Source organism: Ochotona princeps, chromosome 26 (assembly GCF_030435755.1).
Source record: "Ochotona princeps isolate mOchPri1 chromosome 26, mOchPri1.hap1, whole genome shotgun sequence".
NCBI lineage: Eukaryota > Metazoa > Chordata > Mammalia > Lagomorpha > Ochotonidae > Ochotona > Ochotona princeps.
The window spans coordinates 28,558,268-28,580,016 of record NC_080857.1 but is presented as its reverse complement, the minus strand read 5'-3'; the positions used below and the strand labels follow the sequence as shown (position 1 = coordinate 28,580,016).

Genomic DNA, 21,749 nt, shown 5'->3' with positions numbered 1-21,749 from the left:
AATCATCGGACGGAAGATCTTCCTCTCTGTCTCTCCTCCTCTCTGTATATCTGGCTGTAATAAAATGAATAAATCTTAAAAAAAAAAAAAAGAATTACGTTAATCCCTTTCAAGAGCAGTGTCGGCAATGATCTAATGACTTTGCATGAGCTCCACCTCTTTTCATAGGAATCTTGCAACTTTTTGTTTGTTTGTTTGTTTGTTGGAGAAGCAGGAAGAGAGAGTGAAAGCTAGAGAATGAGCAAGTGAGAGTGAGAGAGCTTCTCCCTGTTGACTGACTTCCCAAATGACTGCAATAGCCAGAGCTGGGTCAGGCTGAAACCAGGAGCCAGGAACTCCATCTGAGTAGGTCTCCCATGTGAGTGGCAGGCACCCAATACTTAAGCCAGCATCTACTGCCTCTCACGGTGTAGAAAACATACCAGCAGGAAGTTGGACCAGAAGTGGGGTTGTAACTCCAACCTGGCATATTCACACAGGATGTGGGCATCCTCTGCAGTGGCACGATCCACCTCATTGCCATACTCAGCCCCTTGCCTCTTAAAGTTTCCCCCACTGCCCAACATTGCCACATTAAGGATGTGGTTGCCAACTCAAACCTTTGGGTCACAAACCACATCCAAGCAGAGCACCTTGGTAGCCAAAAGATATTTTAGTGGCCAGAGGTTTCCAATCTCAATTTTTTATTTCTGCTTTTTCATCATGGGCAGAAGAGAACTGTTTTGATGGAAGAGTTTTACCATCACCAGAAAATACATGCTCTGTACTGGAACATGACTGAAGGGTTCTGAGTTGAACTCATTCTAAATTTAACTTGACCGTGGCTTTGTGGGTGTGCTTAGCTGGGAGTTAGGGTGAGGGGGAGGCTTTGTGAGCCTGCAGTATGCTTTAGAGACAGGCTGCTCGCAGGCTTCAAACGCCTGAGTGTGCTCCCTGGGACCCAAAAGCTGCTTCTGACTCGCAGATGTAGCTTGTTAGATTTGAAAAGGGCTCAGTGACTTTGTCCACCTCACATTTTCCAGGTGCAACAGGTGATCTGCCTGTGTGGCAGGTGGCAGCGCCAGAGCCGAGCCCACAGCCCACGCCAGAGTTGGCAGAATAAAGTCTCCACCGGGGATTGAGTCGCTCAAGTCACGAGAGTGTTTTCCTTCACCTTAAGTAGAGTTGAAAAAAAAAATCTCTTTTTCCTGTTTGAGGCTTGCCACCCTTGTTTTCTGAGTTTTTAGTCTGTGAAATGTGGGTGCTTCAGAAAGTGTCATTTGAAAAATGAAATTAAAGGATACATTATATTTTGATAAAAAAAGTACTTTAGCAAAATGTATACATATTGTCCCATAATATGTTTTTTGCACGGATTTCCTTTTTGGAAGACTTCTGATAGGGTGAGCATTTCCCACTTATGTCGGCCCTTGAGCAGCAAGCATGTCAGGCTCCAGCCACCCCAGCTGACCTTGGCAGTGGGGAGGGGAAGCCGACACACTGAAGGCAAGTAGCTGGTGGGGAGCACCCTCAGGGGCTGGTGGCAAGAGTCTTGCCCAGGCTCCCCCAGAGATGGAAAGTAGGATGACCTCATGTGTCCAAATCAGGGCAGCCTGGCCCTGGGGCAGACAAAAGGCAACAAGCAGACCTGCAGCAGACACTGGCACAGCTGCCTAAGGGGGGTGGGGGGCGGGGAGCTGACGCCTTCCCAGCATCTGAGTGTCAGCCAGGTCTTCACTAGGGGTGTGTGTGTGTGTGTGTGTGAGAGAGAGAGAGACAGAGACAGAGATACTATGTCCAGTTGTGCAGTCTCACTGAGCCCCAACTTTTCCATCTGCATAATGACTATACCTTGCAGGTGTTGAAGGTCAGAGAGAGTGTAAGTCAATACTGAGCCTGGCTCCAGCACATTGGAGGTCAAGATGTAACTGTTGTTTTTATTATGAAATGACATGACTTCATGTTTCCATCTAGGTTATTGCTACAATCCTGCAAGATTTTTTTTTTCCCTGCAGAAATTTGAGCTCTCATTTTGAAGTCTGACAGTTTCAGCTGGAAGAGAATCATGAACTGCTTTATCATGTTTATAGATTCTAATGCAATGTATCCCTAAAATAAGACTTGGGAAAGTAACACTGAGCTCAGCAAAGCCACTGTCACAGAAGTCAAGTTCAAAGCCCGTGGAGTCTAGGTGAACTCTCTCGCTTCGCTCAAAGAAGGAGTTGTTGTTTTCGCCTTTTAGTAGGCTAGATCCCTCTGCTTTTTCCAGGCTGAGATGAATATTGAGTAGCCTGAAGTTTCCTGCCTGTGGTCAATTCTAATGCCTTTTGAGAAGGGAAATGGTTGTAAATTATTACCAGTTAATTAAATGAATGTGCCCCTGGAGTCCTGTGTGCAGGCTTTTATCTAAGCCTGTTTAGAATCAGGGAACATTAGAGCCAGAAAGAATTTTAGAGAATGCTGTTGTTTCATGGACAGGCCGGCTGAAGCAGGGATATGAGTGGCTTGCCCAGCTTGGGTGGTATGATTCTGGCGAGGGCAATGCACTCAATGGCCAGTGGGGCAGGGGTAGCAGAGCTGAAGATTGGGGGGAACAAGAAGCCCACCAAGTGTGCTTCCTAAGCAGTGGGCCCCTGGGCTTGCTTGGAGCAGCCTCGGAGTACCCTTGTTTCCTTGTTTTTCACAAAGCACTGTCACTAGTGTGAATGGTGCTTCCAAAGTGGAGTGGAATGGAAAGACACATTTAATTTAGTGCAGAGTTTTGACAGTCATACGTAGTTGTTTCCAGGTAGTATTTCTGTCCACTTTTTGAAGACTCCCTGTGTACATAGATTTCAGGGTTTTGGGGCACCAAAGTAAATGTATGTTTTAATTCTACTTTCTGCAATATGTTAAAGTCTCCTTGTCAATGAAAACATAGCCAGTTATTGAGCTGTTTAGAGGAGTATCCCCATAATAGTTGAGATAGGAATTGTGAGACTGGAGAGACAAGTGTCAGTGTCCAGATCTTCCTGACAAGGGCCTATGTTTTGATGCAGCAGGTGCAGTTGCCTGCAACGCTGGCATCCCATGTGAACACCGTTGGACTTCTGGCTGCTCCGCTTCCTATCCAACTCCCTATTAATGCCTCTGATATAGTAACTGAAGAGAATGCTGAGAGCTTGAGATCCTGCCCCCCACTTGGGAGGACCTGGATGAAGCTCCAGGCCCCTGGCTTCAGCCTACCTTAGCGCTGGTTATTGTGGCTAAATGGGGAGCGAACCAGAGAATGGGAGATCTCTCTCTCCCTTTGCATCTTCCCCTTTCTCTGTAACTCTGCCTTTCGTAGAAGTAAATAAATCTTAAGAAGAGGGAGAGAGATTTTTCTGACAATATTTGCTTGCTTCATCCCGTAGCTGCCTCCTCTTCTCCAGGGGTGCTCAGTGCCTCCTCCCCACCACCTGCACTGCAGCCCTAAAGAGCTGCTCTGTAAATTCCTAAACACCTGGCAGTGGTCCCAGACCCTGGGAGTGATTCAGTGAAAGTTTGAGTGAATGAGTAGGAAGGAGAAGTGAAGAGAGGGAGGCTTTCCAAGCAGAGGCCATGGCAGGAGTTGAGCTGTGAGCCAGAGGGAGGAGACAGGCCTGACCAGCGGAGCCGGTTCACAGGTTGGAATTTGGAAAAAGCTGTCTGGATTGGTTTAATAGTGAGCCTGGTGGCTCTGAGCCTCATTCCGAAGGCGTTGCTGGGGTGAAGTTGGTGAGAGTGGCATTTAAGAAAGTGCCCAGGTGTGAACACCTTTTTGCTTATTTGGTTTCGGTAAAGCTGTGGGAAGACTGCAGGAAGTAAAAATGAGGAGGGAGGGCTGGAGACCCTGGGAGGAAAGTCCCCCTCCCTCCACAGGGTACGTGAAGCCAGAGGGCTCCAGTTGCAGGGGGGAGTTATTACCAGTTAATTGCATGATAACCTAGGACCCCCTCCCTCCACAGGGTACATACATGGAGCTAGAGGGTTCCAGCTGCAGGTGGTGGTGGGGAGGGGAGGTTATTACCAGTTAATTACAGGATAACCTAGAAGAATGGAGGCTTCAGTGATTATCCCTGGAAACTTTGGGGAAGGGAAACCGCATCAGTGACATCTCAGCTGTAGTCAGATGCTCAGAGAGCATGGAACTTGGGGCTTCCACGGGGGTCCGGGGTCTGCTTTTGTCAAAATCGCCCAAAGAACTTTTAAGAACACAGTTGCCTAGCCCATCATTTCTGTTCTCCCCGCATTTGAAAATCAAATGGCATGGAGCTGTTGCATGGCTTGCCTAAGGTCAAGGACCAGATAGGACAGTTAGCAGCAGAACCTGGATCTTGGCTGGTATTGCTGCTGGCTGGAGACACGTGGAGGACAAGCTCAGGTGGGGCGGGGTACAGACTTGATTTACAGCACCGATTTGATGAGTGGGACCTTGACTCTTCTGGGACCAAAATCAAAGCCAGATTACCCTGGGGGTGCACGGGTGGGGGGGGGCTCTCTCCACGGGCTGCTGCAAACCAGAAGCTGATAGGTCTTCAGAGACTCCGAGTACATCAGAATAAAAACAAGGTTCGAAGAAATCTTGAGGCTTACACTGTGCAAATGCACATGCGATATTGGGGAAGGACTGAGACAAGCACATATTAGAATGCTCTCTTCGTTTTTTTTAAATTTACTTGTTTCAGAGGCAGAACAACAACCAGATGGGGAGGAGGCTACCAAGAAAGAAAACTTCCCTCTGCTGTTTCAACTCCCCAAATAGCCACAAGGCCTGAAACTGAGCAGGTTAAAGCCATAGAGGTGTCAGGGGCCCAGCTACTTAGATTTTCTATTGCTGCTTTCCCTAGCCAAGCACATTAGCAAGAAACTGAATTGGAAGCCTGTACTCAAACCTGTGATCCCGTATGGGAGGCTGATATTGCAGACAGCAGTTTAACTTGCTGTGTCACAACACTGGCCTGTATGGAAATATTATTGACATACATTAAGTAACATATCTAACAATGGGAATTTAGGGGCTCCTGGCTTTGGTGTAGCCCACTGTTGGCTTGTGGCCACAGGGAGGTGAACCAGTGAATTGGAAGATCTGTTTGTCTCCCTGTTTCTTGCTTTGCCTTTAAAGTAGATGAAAATAGTAACCAAAAAACAACAACAAAAGACCACTTTCTTCTCCTTCGAAGGGAGCCTCATTGGCAGTTAATCTGCATTCCTCTTGGACCCCCCAGCCCTGAGCAGCCACGTGCATCTCTCTGTCCCTGGCTTTGGCCGACCTCAGCATTTCCTGGACGTGCAGCTGCGCTCTGTGTGGTCTTCTGTCTTTGGCTTCCTTCATGTCTGTTCTGTCTTCAGGACATCCCTGCGGCGTCCTGTATTGAGATTGTGGGTGTTGTACCAGTGTGTGTGTACACCGTGATTTATCCATTAGCTGACCAGTTCATGTTTAGGCTGTTGCCACTTTTTGGCCGGCATGACAAAGGCTGCTGGGAACATTTGTGCAGAGACTCCTGTGTTCACATCTTTTCGGGTCTGTTGAGTATTCCCAGGTGTGGGCTTGCTGTGTTGTATGCTCATTTTGCCTGCAAGTTCTGGAGAAGATGCCAGCTTTTTGCCCAGTGTCTGACCTTTTTATATCCTGCACGATATTAGGAGGTTCCGCGGTCTCCACAGCTTTCCCAACACTAATTATTGTCTTCATTTTCAGTCCTAGCCACCTTAGTGAATATGAAGAGCTGTGGTTTTGATTGGCATTTTCCTTATAACTATTGATAGTGACCATCTTCAGATCTATTGATTGTTTGGCTGTCTTTGTAGAAATGTTTATTTAAATTCCTTGCTCGTTTCAAAAATTGGGTTGTATATTACTGACTTGTCAAAGTTTTTTTTTTTTAACATGTGGAGATACTCAGATAAGTATGGAAAATCAAGTTAAAAGATATGCTTATTCTGATGTAAAAAGTATGAAGCCCATGCTTAGGGTATTTTAAAAAGTTCATGGACATGTGTATTTTGCAAAAACTGTGCACATTTCAGAAAAATTTATTGCTCCAAAATGAACTTTTTAATCCCATTTCTACAAACCTTCCAGTGTACCTTGTAGTCTGCATCTAAGTCCTTCAACAGACCTATAACTTATGACGATTGTCTCAAATTGTTTGGGTAATCTTTACACTTCTTGGTAGAATCATTTGTAAGAAAATTTTTGAAAATTTTTTATGTAGTTTAATTTGTCAAGTTTGCCTCCCCATGCCCAAAGAAGAGATCACATACTTAAGATAATTATTCCTAAAAAAAACGTTGCCTGTGCCCAGCGTGATAGCCTAGTGGCTAAAGTCCTCACTTTGCATCAGCTGGAATCCCATATGGGCGTCCATATGCTCCACTTTCCTTCCATCTCCTTGCTTGTGGCCTAGGAAAGCAGTGGAGTACGGCTCAAAGCCTTGGGACCCTGCACCCATGTGAGAGACAAGGAAGAAGCTCCTGGCTTTGGATCAGCTCAGCTCTGGCCGTCGCAGCCATTTGGGGAATGAACCAGCTGATGGAAGATCTTTCTCTCTATCTCGCCTTCTCTCTGAAATCTGACTTTTCAATATAAATAAGTAAATTTAAAAAACCAAAGCCAAAACCAGAAATCTGTTGCTTGGGGCCCCACACATTGTCTTTATGGCTAATCCTCTGAATCCCATATTAGCACCAGTTTGTGTCCCAACTGCTCTACCTCTCATCCAGCTCCCTGCCTATGGCCTGGCAAAGCAGTTGAGGACAGCCCAAAGCTTTGCGACCTTGCACCTCTATGGGAGACCCGGAAGAAGCTCCTGGCTCCTGGCTTCGGATTGGCTCAGCTCCAACCATCTTGCCATTGGGGAGTGAACCAGTAGATGGGAAATTTTTCTCTTTGTCTCTCCTTCTGTCTGTAAATTTGCCTTTCCAATAAAAATAAGTAAATCTTAAAAAAAAAAAAGTCCAAAAAAAACCCCACGAAAAACATTAAACGACAACAACAACAAAACTTGTTTCCTGGTCCTAAGTAAGGAGAGTTCAATTCTGACATGTGTGCCTCATTTTGAGTTAATGTTTCCCAGTCTTATAAAGTATGGATTCAACTTTATTTTTTCATGGATGGATGTTCTCTTGTCCCAGTATCCTTTGCTGGAATGAGTTTCCTCTCTACTGTTCCCCTTTTTCACCCTTCCCAGTCCCGCCCTATCGCTCTGTTTCCTTTACTGCTGTCTCCAGGCACCCACTGAGGTGTTCTGTCACTCACTATACATTAGATTGCTTTTCCTACAGTTTTGTATCAATAGAATCATATAGAAAACACTGTCTGGCTTTTTGCATTTACTGCAGTGAGTTTCTCTGTTTTGTATGTGTTAATAGTTCACTTCTTTTCACTGTTGAATATTCTGTTATGGATATAACATTTTAAAATACATTGGTTAGTTGCTGGACACCTTATTTCTACTTATTAGCTATTATTTTAAAAAGTTCCCACAATCATTTATATACAAATTTTTGGACATATGCTTTGTTTATTCTTGAGTTAATACACAGGACTGAAATGGCTAGATTAAATGGTAAGTGTAGGTATAGGTGTAATTTTTTAAGAAAATGTTGATTTTTTTTTCTTCTGAAGTTGTGGTTGCATAATATAATATATTGGAGTTCATAAATAATATATTGGAGTTACTGATGGTTCAGACCCTCAGTAATTTATTAACTTATTAATATTAATTTTAATATATATGTAGTATTAATGTATTATGGCTTCAGTTTATATCCTTCTAATGGTCAATGATGTTAAACTTATTTTTATATACTTATTTGCCATCTGTATTTCTGTAAGTGAAGAAGTGAAGCCCATTTTTAATAATTGTTAAAGAGTTATTTATTTAACACAGAGAGATAGAGGAGTGAGAGTCAGAGACACAAAAAGCTCCCTGTTGCTGGTTCTTTCTCCAAGTGCCTGCAGCACTGGGGCTGGGCCAGAACCAAAGACAGGAGCTGGGAACTCAGTTGACGCCTCCCATGTGGGAGGAACCCAGTTGTCCTGGCACCACTGCCTGCCAGGGTCTGCATTAGCAGGAAGCTTCAGCTGTGTGTGGAACTCAGGCACTTCCCCATGGGACATGGGCATCTTTACTTGTATCTTAAACACAGAGCTGCATGCCTGCCTCATTAAATTCACTTGTAAAAATTGAGTTGTCTTCTTACTGTTGAGTTTCCTGAGTGTTTTACATGTTCTGGATGTAAGTGCCTTACCAAATGTACAGTTTATACATATTTTCTGCAATTTGTGGCTTGTCTTTCAAAGAGCGTAAGTTTAATTTGTGTTTTATAGATAGTGCCTTTGGTGTTGAATTTAAGAAATGTTTGCCTTTCTCAAGGTCCCAACGATACTCTTATATATTTTTCTTTAAAATTTATTGTATTTGCTTGAAATACAGAAACACATATGAGACAGAGATCTTCTGTTAGTTAACACACACACACACACACCCCCTCCATGGCCACACAATCAGGACTCTGCTAGGCCGAAACAAGGAGCTTGGAGCTTCTTCCAGGTCTTCCTGACACGTGCAGGGACTCAAGTGTTTGAACTGTCTTCCACTGTTTCAGGCACATTAACAGGGAGCTCAGAAAGAACAGCTGGAACTCGCTTTGGTGCCCATCTGGGGTGCCTGTGTCGAAGTTGGTGAATACCCGCTACACTACAGATATCTGATTGTTTTGGCACCTTATGTTTACTCTGCATTTTCTAATGTTGATTATCTCTTTGTTTGTAAGTATGGCATTTTTAAACAGTGGAATGACTTACTAGTTTCTACAATGGCCCAGGAATTGCCCTTCTGATGTGAGTGGTCCGTAAGTGAGTGTTCCAGGGTTCACTGAGGCTAGTGCTGGTCATTTGTGTGTTGTGGTTTGCAGAGCTGAAAGATAGGAAGGGCCATTGTGTGGATGGCTTAGGAATTTAGGCCTTGCTGAAGGAGTCAAAGTTAGGAGGACATGTGAACGAATCTTAGTATTTGAAAGTTGTCACGGGCAGCAGGAGGACAGAGAGAGAGGTTGTGGTAGAGAAGCCAGCTGCAAGGCTCCTGCAGAGGCAGAGGAGGCCCAGCAGTAGAGGTGGGCGAGGGAGCTGGTTGTAGGGGAGACTCAGGAAATGGACTGGAGAGGACCCAGTGCAGTGATAGGACATGGCAGGGAACCTGGATTCCTGCTATGGGCTGCCAGGAAAGTGGTGAGGTCAGATGAGGGGCAAAGGATGTAAAGAACCGGAATGTGGGAGTGTGAGGTGGAGATTTTCAGAGAGGGTGCATGCCAGGGTACTTCCCAAAGGTGCTGAGAAAATGAAATGAATCGATAATTGTATTTCCGTACAGATTTTTCGAAATCTCTCTCTAGTTGTTCATAATACACATTTGTAAAGGCAGGAGCTAGGAACTTGATCTAGGTACAGGTGTCCCGTCACCTGCTGCATCTGGGAGCGTGCATTCACAGGAAGCTGGAATAGAGAGCAGAGCTCGGAACTGAAACCATATACTCCTTCACAGAGGTGCCACACAGTGGCTTAACTGCTGTGCTAGCTGCTAGACTTTGCAGTTCTTTCTCGGATAGGATTGAAGACGAGTTTGTGCTCAAGGTAGGAAATCAATTTGATTCCACTCATGTCTTCAGGCTGCCTCAAAAGTGTTCCTGGGTATTCTCCCAGTCTTGCCCCAACAGAACCCTCAGACAAGGCTTGAAATTGTGAGTCTGGGGGCCTGGCATGGTAGTCTAGTGGCTAGAGTCCTTATCTTGCACGTACCAGGATCCCGGGATAAGGGTGCTGGTTTGTATCCCAGCTGCTCCACTTCCCTTTCAGCTCCCTGCTTGTGGCTTGGGAAAGCAGTTGGAGATATCCCAAAGCTTTGGGACCCTGCACCCATGTGGGAGACTCGGAAGAAACTCCTGACTTTGGATCGGCTCAGCTCCGGCTGTTGTGGCCATTTGAGGAGTGAGGTAGCAGACGGAAGATCTTTCTCTTTGTCCTTCTCTCTGTGTATCTGCCTTTCAATAAAAATAAATAACCCCTTAAAAAAAGAAAAGAAATTGTGAGTCTGAGTCTTCTAGTAGAAGTAAAGGGGACTGAGAATTGTGAGATTAGAGGATGTCAGTGAGTTGGAAGTAGTTGGGTAGGAGTTGGGAGAGAAATCATGGAGGATGACCACAAAGGTGGGATACCCTGGAGGTGAGGAGGAGAGGATTCGGGCAGCAGGAGCTGCCAAGTGGGGCCAGTGCTGAAGGGAGCTGAGCTGAGAGGACAAGCATAGCCTTGGACTTTGACATTAGAATGTGATGTAAGAGTGACGGATTGTCTGTACTAGGGGAAGGTCAAGGGTGGGATTACAGCAGGAAGCATGATGGGGAATCTGGTCGTGGTTGCCAGGTATCTGACACCCTTGCTTTAGCTGGTAATTTGGGTGAGTCTTTTGGATCTATGCGGTAGAAAGCCCTACTCAAGTTGGTTATGGAAGGGATGTTCTGGACTCACATAACTGAAAGGTGCAGCAGAATCCAGAAAGATGTTCAACTGATGCTGAAGCACCATCATCAAGATCTGCTTCTTGTTGTCCTGGCATCTTTGTTGTCTTGAGTATAGATCTCACTGCCAAACCTATACACCAGGGGCCATTCAAAAAGCTCTTGGAGGATTTGGCATTGGGCTCAGCTATTAAGCCTCAGCTGGGAATGGCTGTGTCCCATGTACGAGTGCTTAGATCCCAAGTTCCATCTCTGCTCTCCATCTGGCTTCCTGCTAATGCATGCATAGGATGTAGCAGGTGATGGCTGAAGCAGTTAGGTCCCTGTCATTCCTATGCGAGACCTGAGTTGGGTGCCTGGTTCTTCACTGGCATGATTCTCCAGCTCAGTGTGCTGACAGCATTTCCACGTTTATGTCCTTCCAGATTGAAGTTACACCAAAGTGAGATCTCATCTCTTTCTTTTAGATCCAGGATTTCCAGTTGGGCCTCCTTGGATTGTGTGGCCAAACCTGAACCAGCAGTTACTGAGGATGGGAAGCTGGCAATTACCGTGAGAGCCAGATACAGATACAGCCAGAATGTGCCAGACCCAGGCTACGGGGAGTCCACCTCTAAGTGGCTGGGCCTGGATAATATGTACACTCCAGAGCTTGGAACAGAATTTCAGCTGGGCTGTATGGATTACACAGGAGGGAGGGGCAGTACTCAGTGAAGTTCATATTCTGTCCCAAAAATTAGAGTGATCGTCCTGGCTAGAAAGATAATGTCCGCTAGAGCTGTGGAGGACAAAACTAGGGTCAAGGAATGGAAACTGTTGATCTTGTTGCATTGCTGCTCATAAGGATGTTTGTATGGAGAATAGGGATGGAATTGGCCAGCCACCAAGGGAGTGAGTTGACTATCAGTAAGGGTGTCCAAGAACCCATTGAGGATAAATGCCAACAACTCCCCACCACATGTAGGTGGAATAGATAAAATCTAACAACACATTTTCCCCTTATTGTTTCTCTGTAATGTAAAGAAGTGTGTGTGTTTGTGTGTGTGTGTGTGTGTGTGTGTGTGTATTTGTAGTGGAAAGTCAGATTTACACAGAGAAGGAGAGACAGAAAGATCTTTCATCTGCTGGTTCACTCCCCAAGTAGTCGAAACAGCTGGAACTGAGCTGATCGGAAGCCAGGAGCCAGGAGCTTTTTCTGGGTCTCTCTTTTGGGTACAGGTCCCAAGGCTTTGGGCCATCCTCCACTGCTTTTCCAGGCCACAGACAGGGAGCTGGGAGTGAAGTGGAGGGGCCAGGATACAAACCGGCACGCATATGGGATCCTACCACATGCAAGGCAAGAACTTTAGCCACTAGGCTACAGTGCCGAGCCCCATAAGGAAATATTTCTACATTCAAACCTGGTACGTGGGATAACTGTTTGACTTAGTGGCTAAGCCTCTATTTGGGATGCCTGTGACCCATATTGGAGTGCAGGTGTTTTACTCCAGATTCTGAGACACGGCTTCAGCTTCCTGCTAATACACATCCTTGATGGGTCAAGTAACTGAACCCCTGTCACTTTTGGAACCTGGGTTGAGTCCCTAGCTCCTGGCTTTGGCCCAGCCCAGTCCTGGCTGTTGTAGTCACTGTGAGAAGTAATCGAGTAGATGGCAGATGTCTTCTGCTCTTTTCTGCTCAGACACCTACATAAAACCCTTACATCTGCATATAGAATTGCAAACACATTTCATCAAACAGTGCTTTTGCTTCTCACCTTGATTTGTTATATTTTATGTTGCATTTCATTCTCCATAAAAATCCCTGTTCTGTGCAACCTGCTAAATTGTTTTCACGTCCCTCTGTAATGAGGTTTTGAAGGCCCTTGCCTGAAGATCCCATGTCTTAGCATGTCATTCTCCCTTATGTATGTACTGGGAGATGGTGTTTGAATCTCACGTTTCCACCATGGTGTTGGTCTGGGTTAGAAGTGAGGGACTGAGCCTATTCTAGTTGTGGTAGGTGTGGATTCCACGTGGTAGCACAGCCTCCTGTTGGGGGTTCGGTGGGGGAGGGCTGTTCTAGGCTAGGGGGCAGTGCTCAGGGAGATTCCTTGGCACTGGGCTGCCGGATGGCGGAAGCAGCCTCAGCCATCAGGCAGGCTGGCTCCGGTGGTTCCTTTGCCAGCGGCGGTTGATGCGAGGTTGAATGTGTGTGTCTGTGTGTGTGTTCTCTGCCAGGCCTTTGTGATGAAGGTGAGGGAGTGGCTTTTAAAAATAACATATTTTTGACTTGAAGCAAGTCAAGGCGGAGTAGAGACAATTAGAGACTGACATCCTGTTTAGTCATTCTCCTATTTTGAGAAGGGTGCTGTAGTGTTCACACATGGTGATTGGGCAGTGGGGGGCGGACAATGTGAGTTAGCAGCAGTGGGGCTGCAAGTTGCTGTCTTGCAATAGAGATGACTTGCGTTAGGGCTGCAGGCAGGTGATAGGGCTTGTGCAAAGAGGGCCTAGGTTGTTCTACATGGACAGCTTTCTGAGACTGCACAAAGCAGGCAGCCGTTACTGAGAAAGCAGAGAGTCAAAGGATAACGTTAAAAAAATCAGAGGGTATGACTAGGTTAAGGCTAAGACATTTGGCAGGGGAGGGTTTGTTCACCTGTAAGTACAATAAAAACAGCAAATAGTATCGTTCAGGGTTGTGGAGATCACGTGATAGAAGCCAGGTTAGAAATGCTGAGTCATGACACCGTAGATTTCCAGGTGAGAACATCAGTGTGTGTGTGGGGGGGAGGTGATGTGGGCCCTGCCCAGCTCCCAGCTGTGTGCAATCAGCCTGGTTTAGGGCAGGTGTTTTCTACCACACCACGTGGTTTATGTCTTAGTTGAATTTACATTATGCCAGAGTGACTGTGCTGTCTAGATTTGGGTCTTGTTGACTTTGCTCTTTGAGGTGGAGTGGAACCATGGGTGAGGTGAATCTGGCAAGATTGTTTTTGGTCCACAGCATCTGTGGCAGGGCTTTGAGGTGTTGGTGGATTGTCCGTTGGTGAAACAGCAGGAAGAGGGCAGAACGTACTGCCTGGCTGGGGGAGTGGCGATGAGCTCTCGTCCTGGATGCTACACGAAGGGAGTGTGTGCAGAGGAGGGGGGCTGCGTGCAGGGACCTCAGGTTGCCTGTTTTTGCACCTTAGCTTTGAAGATAGTTTCAGGAGATATGAAGACTTTCATCAACAGTCAAGAGTAAGGCATGCAGACTCCTAAGCTTCCTTCCCTCGTGCCTCCTTAAGACTGACAACTTTGGTGGAATTGCATGGGAATACTCAGCCCTTTACTCCGTCCGATTAAAAATCAGCAGTTGACTGAAAATTCTCTGTTCATCACCTTGCATGCTGCCCTTATTCCTCTATTCCATATTCTTGCCACATGGGATGATACAATGCTGCTCTTCTAGGTGGTGTACATAAAATATGGTATCTCAAAAGCAATTACCCAAATCTATACGAATGTTTTCTCTGTAACATGAGAAGCCAAAGATAGAAGAGAGTAAAACTCTGAAAAAAAATATGGCTTCTTTTAGATTTGCTTTTCAATCTTTTTACTTTCTTGAGCTTTCATTTATTCTTTGCCCCTGACTGCTTAATGGAAGATGTAGAGTTGATTTGTTGCTGTGATTTACACATTTAGGCTCTATCTAAGGAATTATTTGAGGCTCTGATGAAATGCTTTAATACTGAAATATAACACTTTTTTTTTCTTCTTTGTAGGTGGATTTGGAACCAGAGGGGAAAGTATTTGTGGTAATAACCTTAACAGGAAGTTTCACTGAAGGTAAGAAAAAGTTTTGGGTGGTTTTTGATACATGTAAAATACTCAGGGATTTCTGTTATAGAAATACTTAGAAAACTATTTTGGGAATGGATATTGTGGCATGATATAAGCTGCCTCTTGGGTTGCCAGCACCTTTTATCGGGTCACAGATTTGAGTCCTGGCTATTCTGTTTCCCATCCAGCTCTGTGCTAATGTATGCTGGTAGGTAGTAGATGATGCCCCAGATATTTGAGCCTCGGCCACCCAGATGGGAGACCCAGATGGAGCTCCAGCTGCTAACTCCAGGCTTTGTCCTGGTTCAGCTCTGGCTGTTGCAGGCATTTGGAGTGAACTAGTGGATGGAAAATTCTCTCTCTCTCTCTCTCTCTCTGTGTATGTGTGTGTGTGTGTGTGTGTGTGTGTGCCAGAGAGAGAGACAGAGTGCCTTTTAGGTAGATGAAAAATAAATTCATGTTTAGAAAAAAGCATTCTGTAAAAGATACTTTTCAGTTGGGCCACATGGTGTTTTGTTAGTGGTGTCTCACCTCCATTGCCAAATGAAATATTTTTGCTAAATCAGTCAAACACATTGTTGAATACTCACCTAAGCTTTTGTTTATCAATGTCTTAGCTGAATTGGGTTTTGTTCTTGGGCTCATGCCTATTAAACTGTGCTTTAGATTTTGAGTTTTGTGCCAACTTTTTCGCTTGCCTCCAGATGTCTATGAAAGAAACTGGTCAATCATTCTTTATTACCACTGTTTCCTTGTTACCCTGGGAAGGCTCCTCGTTTACTGCGCCACAGAAGTGGCTACACTCTCTTTGCTCTTCTCAGCCAGCCATGCTCCTTTGGGATGAATTGTTTCTGTTGTTAATTCTTCCCTTCTTGGGTGATATTGAAACCACCAGAAACCTGGCATCTTTAATGGGAAAGAATATCTAGGTTACAGCCTAGGGATCTTCTATTCATTCTCATGTCTTCTTATTTGGTTTGGTTTCTTGGCATATACATACAGGGTTTGTGGGTAAATGAGTAGAATAAAATTAATGCAACATTTGGGCCATCATTAATCTAACTTTCTCACAATGTACCAGGAACATGATCAACTGTGATCCAACAAATGCAAAGCATGAAGAGGTCAGCATGAGGACTAAGTGAGGATTAGGATGCTGCAGCACTTTTCTGCGTGTCGTTACCAGGAGCAGTGAAGTGAGACTGTAGGTGTGACACCTGCTGTCAGTCATATGATGGCTTTTTACAGCTCTGCCATTTATCTAGGACTACTGCCGAGGTTGTATCTGCCTTAATTTTCTTTAGCACCTCCGAACAGCGACTCTGAGACAGATCTGGATGTTCTCATTGTGTTTGTCACTTAAAGAGGAATCAAATGGTAAAAGGTTTTAGGGAATGAGTTCTTCTGAGGTCACTGAGATTGCATCCCTTTACAAGCTAACCCTGAGGAAAATTTTGCAGTAGCTTGAGTTCCACCTGAGTAATTCTACCTCCTCTTTAAATTACTCTTTCATTTTCTTTTGCTGCCGCAAGAAACCAGAGCTCTCCGGTGTCCAGAAACATTTGCAGATAAGGAGAGCGGTGAATTCATGGACAGATTCACTCTACAGTGAATTGGCATTTTTGAACTCTATCCATCTTACATGTGTTTGCATATTTGAGATGCTGGAAGAGCTGGTTTATCCATGAGAACTAGACTTGTCATGCTGAGATTTTAGCAGTTCTGCTGTGTTCTCTAAGGCTCTGTGCACTGTCTGCTCCTGGATGGCAGTTCAGCTTAAGTTTGCAGAGTGCAGTGGCTTTGTTGAAGGCAGAGAATGCCATGGTTGCCTCTGTGTGTTTTACAGGAGGAGATGGAACCACCCCAGATGGCTGCTGTAACTGTGGCAGCAGTCTGGGCCTGGCATGGAGTGCCTGCTCCTAGCTTGGCCTCACTCCTTACAGCCACCCCAAATTATTCTCAATTGTAAAGTGATAGGTTGGGGCTCTTGTTCCCAAATAGGGTGCTTAAGGGCTTCCCAGAGAGAAGCAGGAGAAGCTCATGCCGTTCTGGAGTGTGCTGGATGCTAAGATGGGGGCCTAGCATGGCTGAGATATCATCACAGCTCGGGAGCCACCGGGGCTGTGTCCTGGGGTTGTCCCAAGGGTCCCATGATGTGCCGGAGTGCTTTGCATACTGTAGCACACATAGGAGGAATGCTAGTGGGTTTCTCATGCCCACACACCTTGGGTCACAGCAGATAGGTTCTGTTGGCTTCCCAGCCTCTGCCTTGGGTCTTATATGCTTAGCAGGTCTGTTTTCTGTTAACATTCGCTTTATATGGGAAATGGCAAGAATTGGACACACAGTTCCAATTCAGCATGGAGTTGGCTATATCTATGCCTATTTTCCTCTTGTGACCTCCCACAGGAATTCTGCTACTAGCCCAGGTGCTGTCATCTCAAAGCTCTCATGCATGAGGCTGTGGTCTGTGTGTGATGTGCAGGACCGGCATTAGGAGCTGCTGATTCTCTTCAGCTCATCCTGCCTCATTTCCTTCTTTCTCATCAGTGATACTGAATTAGCAGCTCAGGCGAATAAAACAAAAGTGATTAAATGGAAGGCAGGCTTGAGAAATCACATGAGCAGTACCTGCTGAGTGCAAACCTGTAATCTCATCGTAGTTGCTGAGAAGGCGAAGGTGAGCAAGTCCTGCATGTTGTCCCGAAGGTACTCCCAGGAGGAGCCACAGAGGCATCCTGGGGGCACTGGGAGCGGGGCATTTCCCAGTGAAGGAGTTAACCCAAGTCCTGGTGTGGGCATAGGGGCATAAGGAAACAGGTCAGCCAGGAGATCTTTGAGAGAGCTCTGCAGGCAAATTGATGTTTGAAGCAAGTATGAAAGACTATTTGGGATGTGCCAGGAAGGGAAGACAGCTTGTGCATGGCCTGAAGGTGAGAGAGCCAGAAATGAAGAGCGTGGAGGTGCTGAAGGTGGCGGGGGAGTGTGAGATAAACGCGGCCAGAGATAGAGCGGAGGGCCTGTGTAGGTTTGCCTGGGACAGCCCCAGGGAGGGCCTGTGTAGGTTTGCCTGGGACAGCCCCAGTCAATGGCGCATTGCCACCATCACTATTAGCAGTGCTGCCTTTCACTCTTGAAAGGGGTGGCAGGTTCAGACTATTGTGTGTGTGTGTGTGTGTGTCTCTGCGTCTGAGCTGGGAGAAAGGATGAGGTGCTGGGGAAGGGGTATTTTTCAGATCTGTGTCTTTTGAAATTCTTAAAGATGTCGTGTAAAATTCATGCATAGTAATTATGTATATTTATGGAGTGCTGAGTGGCATTTTAATCCATATACACACTGGGTAAGGATCAGAGCAGGCTAACTGGCATATCTTTCCCTCCATCATATACCGTTTCTTTGTGTTGGGAACATTCAATAACTTCTCTTCAAGCTACCTTGAAATAGTCAATGAATGGTTATCAGCCATAGAATTAGCAAGATACCTGGGACCGAGATACAAAGATAATTTTGAAAAGTTTAAAGAAGAGGCAGTTAAAAGATAAATTCATTTTGTTTGAAATTTTTTTGAAATCCATGCCTAGAAGGGGTCTGTGCAAAAACTAGAAATAGATTTTTTAAAATTAATTTTAAATTATTGGAAAGGCAGATTTACAGAGAGAAGGAGAGACAGAAAGATCTTCCATTTGCTAGTTCACTCCCTGAGTGGTCACAGTGGCTGGAGCTGAAACGATCTGAAGCCAGGAGCCAGTAGCTTCTTCCAGGTGTTCCACACAGATGCAAGGAATTGGGCCGTCCTCTACTGTTTTCTCGGGCCACAGGCAGGGAGCTGGATGGGAAGTGTGGGAGCTGGGACATGAACTGGTATCCATATGGGATTCTGGCACATGCAAGGTAAGGACTTAAGCCACTAGGCTACTGTGCCAGGCCCTATACACAGATTCTTGCATCCAAATTTTTGCATTCAAATTACCTTCATTTTTCCATGAGCTTTTTTGAGTACCCTCACATGGCTCTGGGTGACAAGTGGAAGACAAGTTATAGGAAGACTTAGAGACAATCAGGGCTGATGAGTGCTGTAACTTCATGCTACACTGACATTTAGGGATTTCAGCTCATAGTGATAATTTGTCAAACCAACCCAAATTATTTTGGATTCATTTTGTATGTGTTTTCATTACTTGTATAATAATACTTGAGGGCTCACTGGATGCCAGAGACATTTCAGATGGTGCAGCTTCTTCCAAATTGGCGTCAGCGTGTTTGATAATGAGGAAAGCACAGAATGTGGAAGACTTTGGACAGTTACGCTGGAGTTGACGGTATCCACGGTGGTCTTCAGTTTCATGAAGCACTGTGCTGTGTGCAGAGTTTTGCTTGGTGCCGGGGTAGAGGGCTTGCTCTGCAGCCCACGGTGAAGGCTCCCCACTGGCTTACAGTTCAGGAACCTCTGACCTCAGGCTCCCCACTGGCTTACAGTTCAGGAAACCTCTGACTGTCAGAGCTTTGTGCAGTCCCTTGGAAGCCCAGGGAGGAGTAAGGCTTATCAACTGGGCCAGAAACCCCTGCCAAGGTTCATCATGCCAAAGGTGTTATCACCTGCCAGCGCCAGCAGCGGGCTGAATTCCCCCAAGCACTGGTGACTGCAGTTGAAGTGATTATTTATTTATGAAGTGATTTATTTCGAGAAAGTTGTCTAGTGCCAACTTTGATTCTATCCGGATGAATCCTTTCTGGAGCTAAGAGCCGACTCCAGCATCTAGTCAAACTGAGATTTAGAACCATGATGAAAGAGGCCTGGGGTTTTAATGCAGCCTTTAAATGCTGCCATTGTGGCTATGTCTATCACTGTTGCTGGATTAGACTCCTTTTTACCTGAAGGAAGAGAGTAGCAAGGGCCGGGGCGGGGGGTGGGGTGGGGGGAGGCCAGAGGGGGGAATGGGTTGATGAAAATGCACCCAACTAAATTATTGTATCTGCTAGAATTAAAAAAGAAACAATAGAAAGAAATTAAGCTGATACGTGATATCTCCTGATCTAAGAACAGATCAAAGAGATCAAGGTGTTAAGAAAACAGAATAAAACTTTTTAGTTTGTTTGTTTTTGTTTTTAAGATTTGCAGAGACTGTAGCTTGCAGAGGTGAAGTTTTTCAGACTCAGGGTACCTGAGATTCAGGTGTGTGGCCCACAGCATGAGAACAGACATGATGTGCCTCCTGACGAAGCACAGCAAACCATCCACCAGGTAGTCTTGCCCAGAAATCAAGCGTGAGTCTGATGTAGCTTCCACATCTAACCGTCAGCTTAGAGGACATACTGGGGACAGAGAAGCATTTTAAATGACACCGTGGGATGTAATCAGCCAAAGGCTGACTGTGGGAAAATTCTATAGGAAAAGAGACGTGGTTTCTCTGCCCCAAAATGGGAAGAAAAAAGAAAAAAGAGGAAGAAGGGCCAGATGAGCTATAACCAGCCAGTTACAGTCTATGGCCTGTGTTCTATCCAGTGCAGACAGAAATTACAAAAGAAACAAGAACTCCCTGAAGACCAGTGAAGAATGGGACGAGATGATTTTAAGAACTGGTGATGTTGTTTAGGTGTGATTGTGATATTATGGTTGTTGAAGCAAAAAGAACATCTGCTAGAAGTAGGTTTTGAAGTGTTGACTGATGGTAACGGTATGACTTCTGGGGGTTATTTTAGAACACCCCAGAGCTGGGCAGAGGGGTGGGATTTAAATGACATGACAGTGACTACCATTTGGCTGTAGAAACTAGAGATGGTCACTGCTGTGTTTGTGCTTCTTGAGCTCTTCTCTTGTGTGAGGGCGCAACGTTAGAAAGCAAAATGACGAATTTTAAGTCAGCAAAACCCAGAACATCGGTTGCTCTTAGAGTGTTAGAAGGATGCTGTACTTGAACATGTCTCCTCAGCATAAATAAAAGCTGGAGAATTTCTTTTTCTTTTGGTGTGTAGACATAACGCTCAATTTTTTATGTTATAAAAATATACATGGTTAATTTTAAGTGACAAAAGTACTTCAGAAAAATCAGAGTGTGCTAAAGAAATGCTAAGCTGTGAGTCAAAAAAACGGCAGTGCGAAGCGGTGAGATAATCCCCTTTGTTCCATCACCAAGCCCTCATAGTGAATGACAAGCATATTGTCTCCTACTAACGATTGCGTAACACTTCGCAGTTGCAAAGTTTGATTTAAAGATAGTTTCCTAAAAGTATAAAGAAAAATCAAGAGTTCATGGTAGAAGCGTCTTTGTCAAGACCTTGAGACAGAAGTTCTGAGTTACTTACTTCTTCCTTGGTAGTAGCAAAGTAAGCACAGAGGTTGTTCTATTCTGTGTCAGTTCCATGGCAGTAAGAATAAGCGCTTAGAAGCAAACACAGGTGGTTGAGCTGGTGTTAAGATGCTGATTAGAATGCCTGCTTCCAACAGTGGAGGGCTCCTGATTCCAGCATTTCTATTGGTGCACACCCTGGGAGTTAGTGGTGATGGCTACAGTGATCTGGTTCCTCCCACCCACAGGTGTCCTTTGGGGAGTGAACCAGCAGATGGAAGCTCTTTCCTTGTCTCTGTCTCCAGTGAAGACAACACAACTTTGGCAAAGCACTTGCCATGCAAGGGCTTCAGACTTGCTTAGAAAAAAGGATCTTTCCCTTTGGATACAGCCTTGAGCTGCTTTTGTCTCCCAGGCCTGGATCACATTGCTTGGGAATGATCTGTGTTTCCTCAGGGAGGATGGGAAGGGCACTTGGACTTGGCTGTCCACTTATTCTCTGTTAGAGGCTATTTTCTTTTTGTACTGTTGCCTCAGTTTTTGGCTCAGATTTCCTGTATCAAAGCACTGATTTACAAATAATTATGCTCTCTGCTAAATGGTCGTGGCTAAGTGGATCAACAAGGCAGATGAACATGGCCACTTCAAAACTGCAGTCTCGCTTTATCTAATATGACAAGGCACATACAACCCCCCCCCCTTTTTTCTTAGCATTCTTTATTTGAAAGAGTGACAGAAAAAGAAGAAGAGGGAGACAGAGAGACAGCCTACTGCTGGTTCACTCCCTAAATGACTGTTATAGCTAGGACTGGATCAGGCTGAAGCCTAAAATTTGAGGCTCTACCCAGAGTGGGCAGCAGGGTCCTTCATCTTCTGCTGCCTGTACATTATCAGGGAGCTGGATCAGAAGTAGAGCAGCCAGGACTCAAACTTGTTTTCCAGTATGGGATGCCAGTGTCTCAAGTGACAGCTTAATCCTTGTGCCTAATGTCCTCTCCCAAATTTTAAAAATTCATTCATTAGGCACATTTTCAAACAGTTCATGTAAAATGCATATTATGGGAAAAGGCATAGATTTTAAAACATTTTATACTGAAGTAAAAATTTTTTAAAGCTTAGTTGTATTTATTTGAAAGGCAGTGTGAGGCAGAGAGA

The 21,749-nt window shown here is 45.2% G+C and overlaps 1 protein-coding gene across 1 annotated transcript in view; it reads left to right on the top strand.

Annotated features, from left to right (window-relative positions):
* Positions 1-21,749, top strand: part of PRKCH (protein kinase C eta) — a 231,865-nt gene that overhangs the window by 62,887 nt on the left and 147,229 nt on the right. The window contains exon 2 of the mRNA XM_004597630.4: positions 14,249-14,312. Coding sequence (XP_004597687.2) covers positions 14,249-14,312 — 64 coding nt within the window. The remainder of the gene's footprint in view (positions 1-14,248; positions 14,313-21,749) is intronic.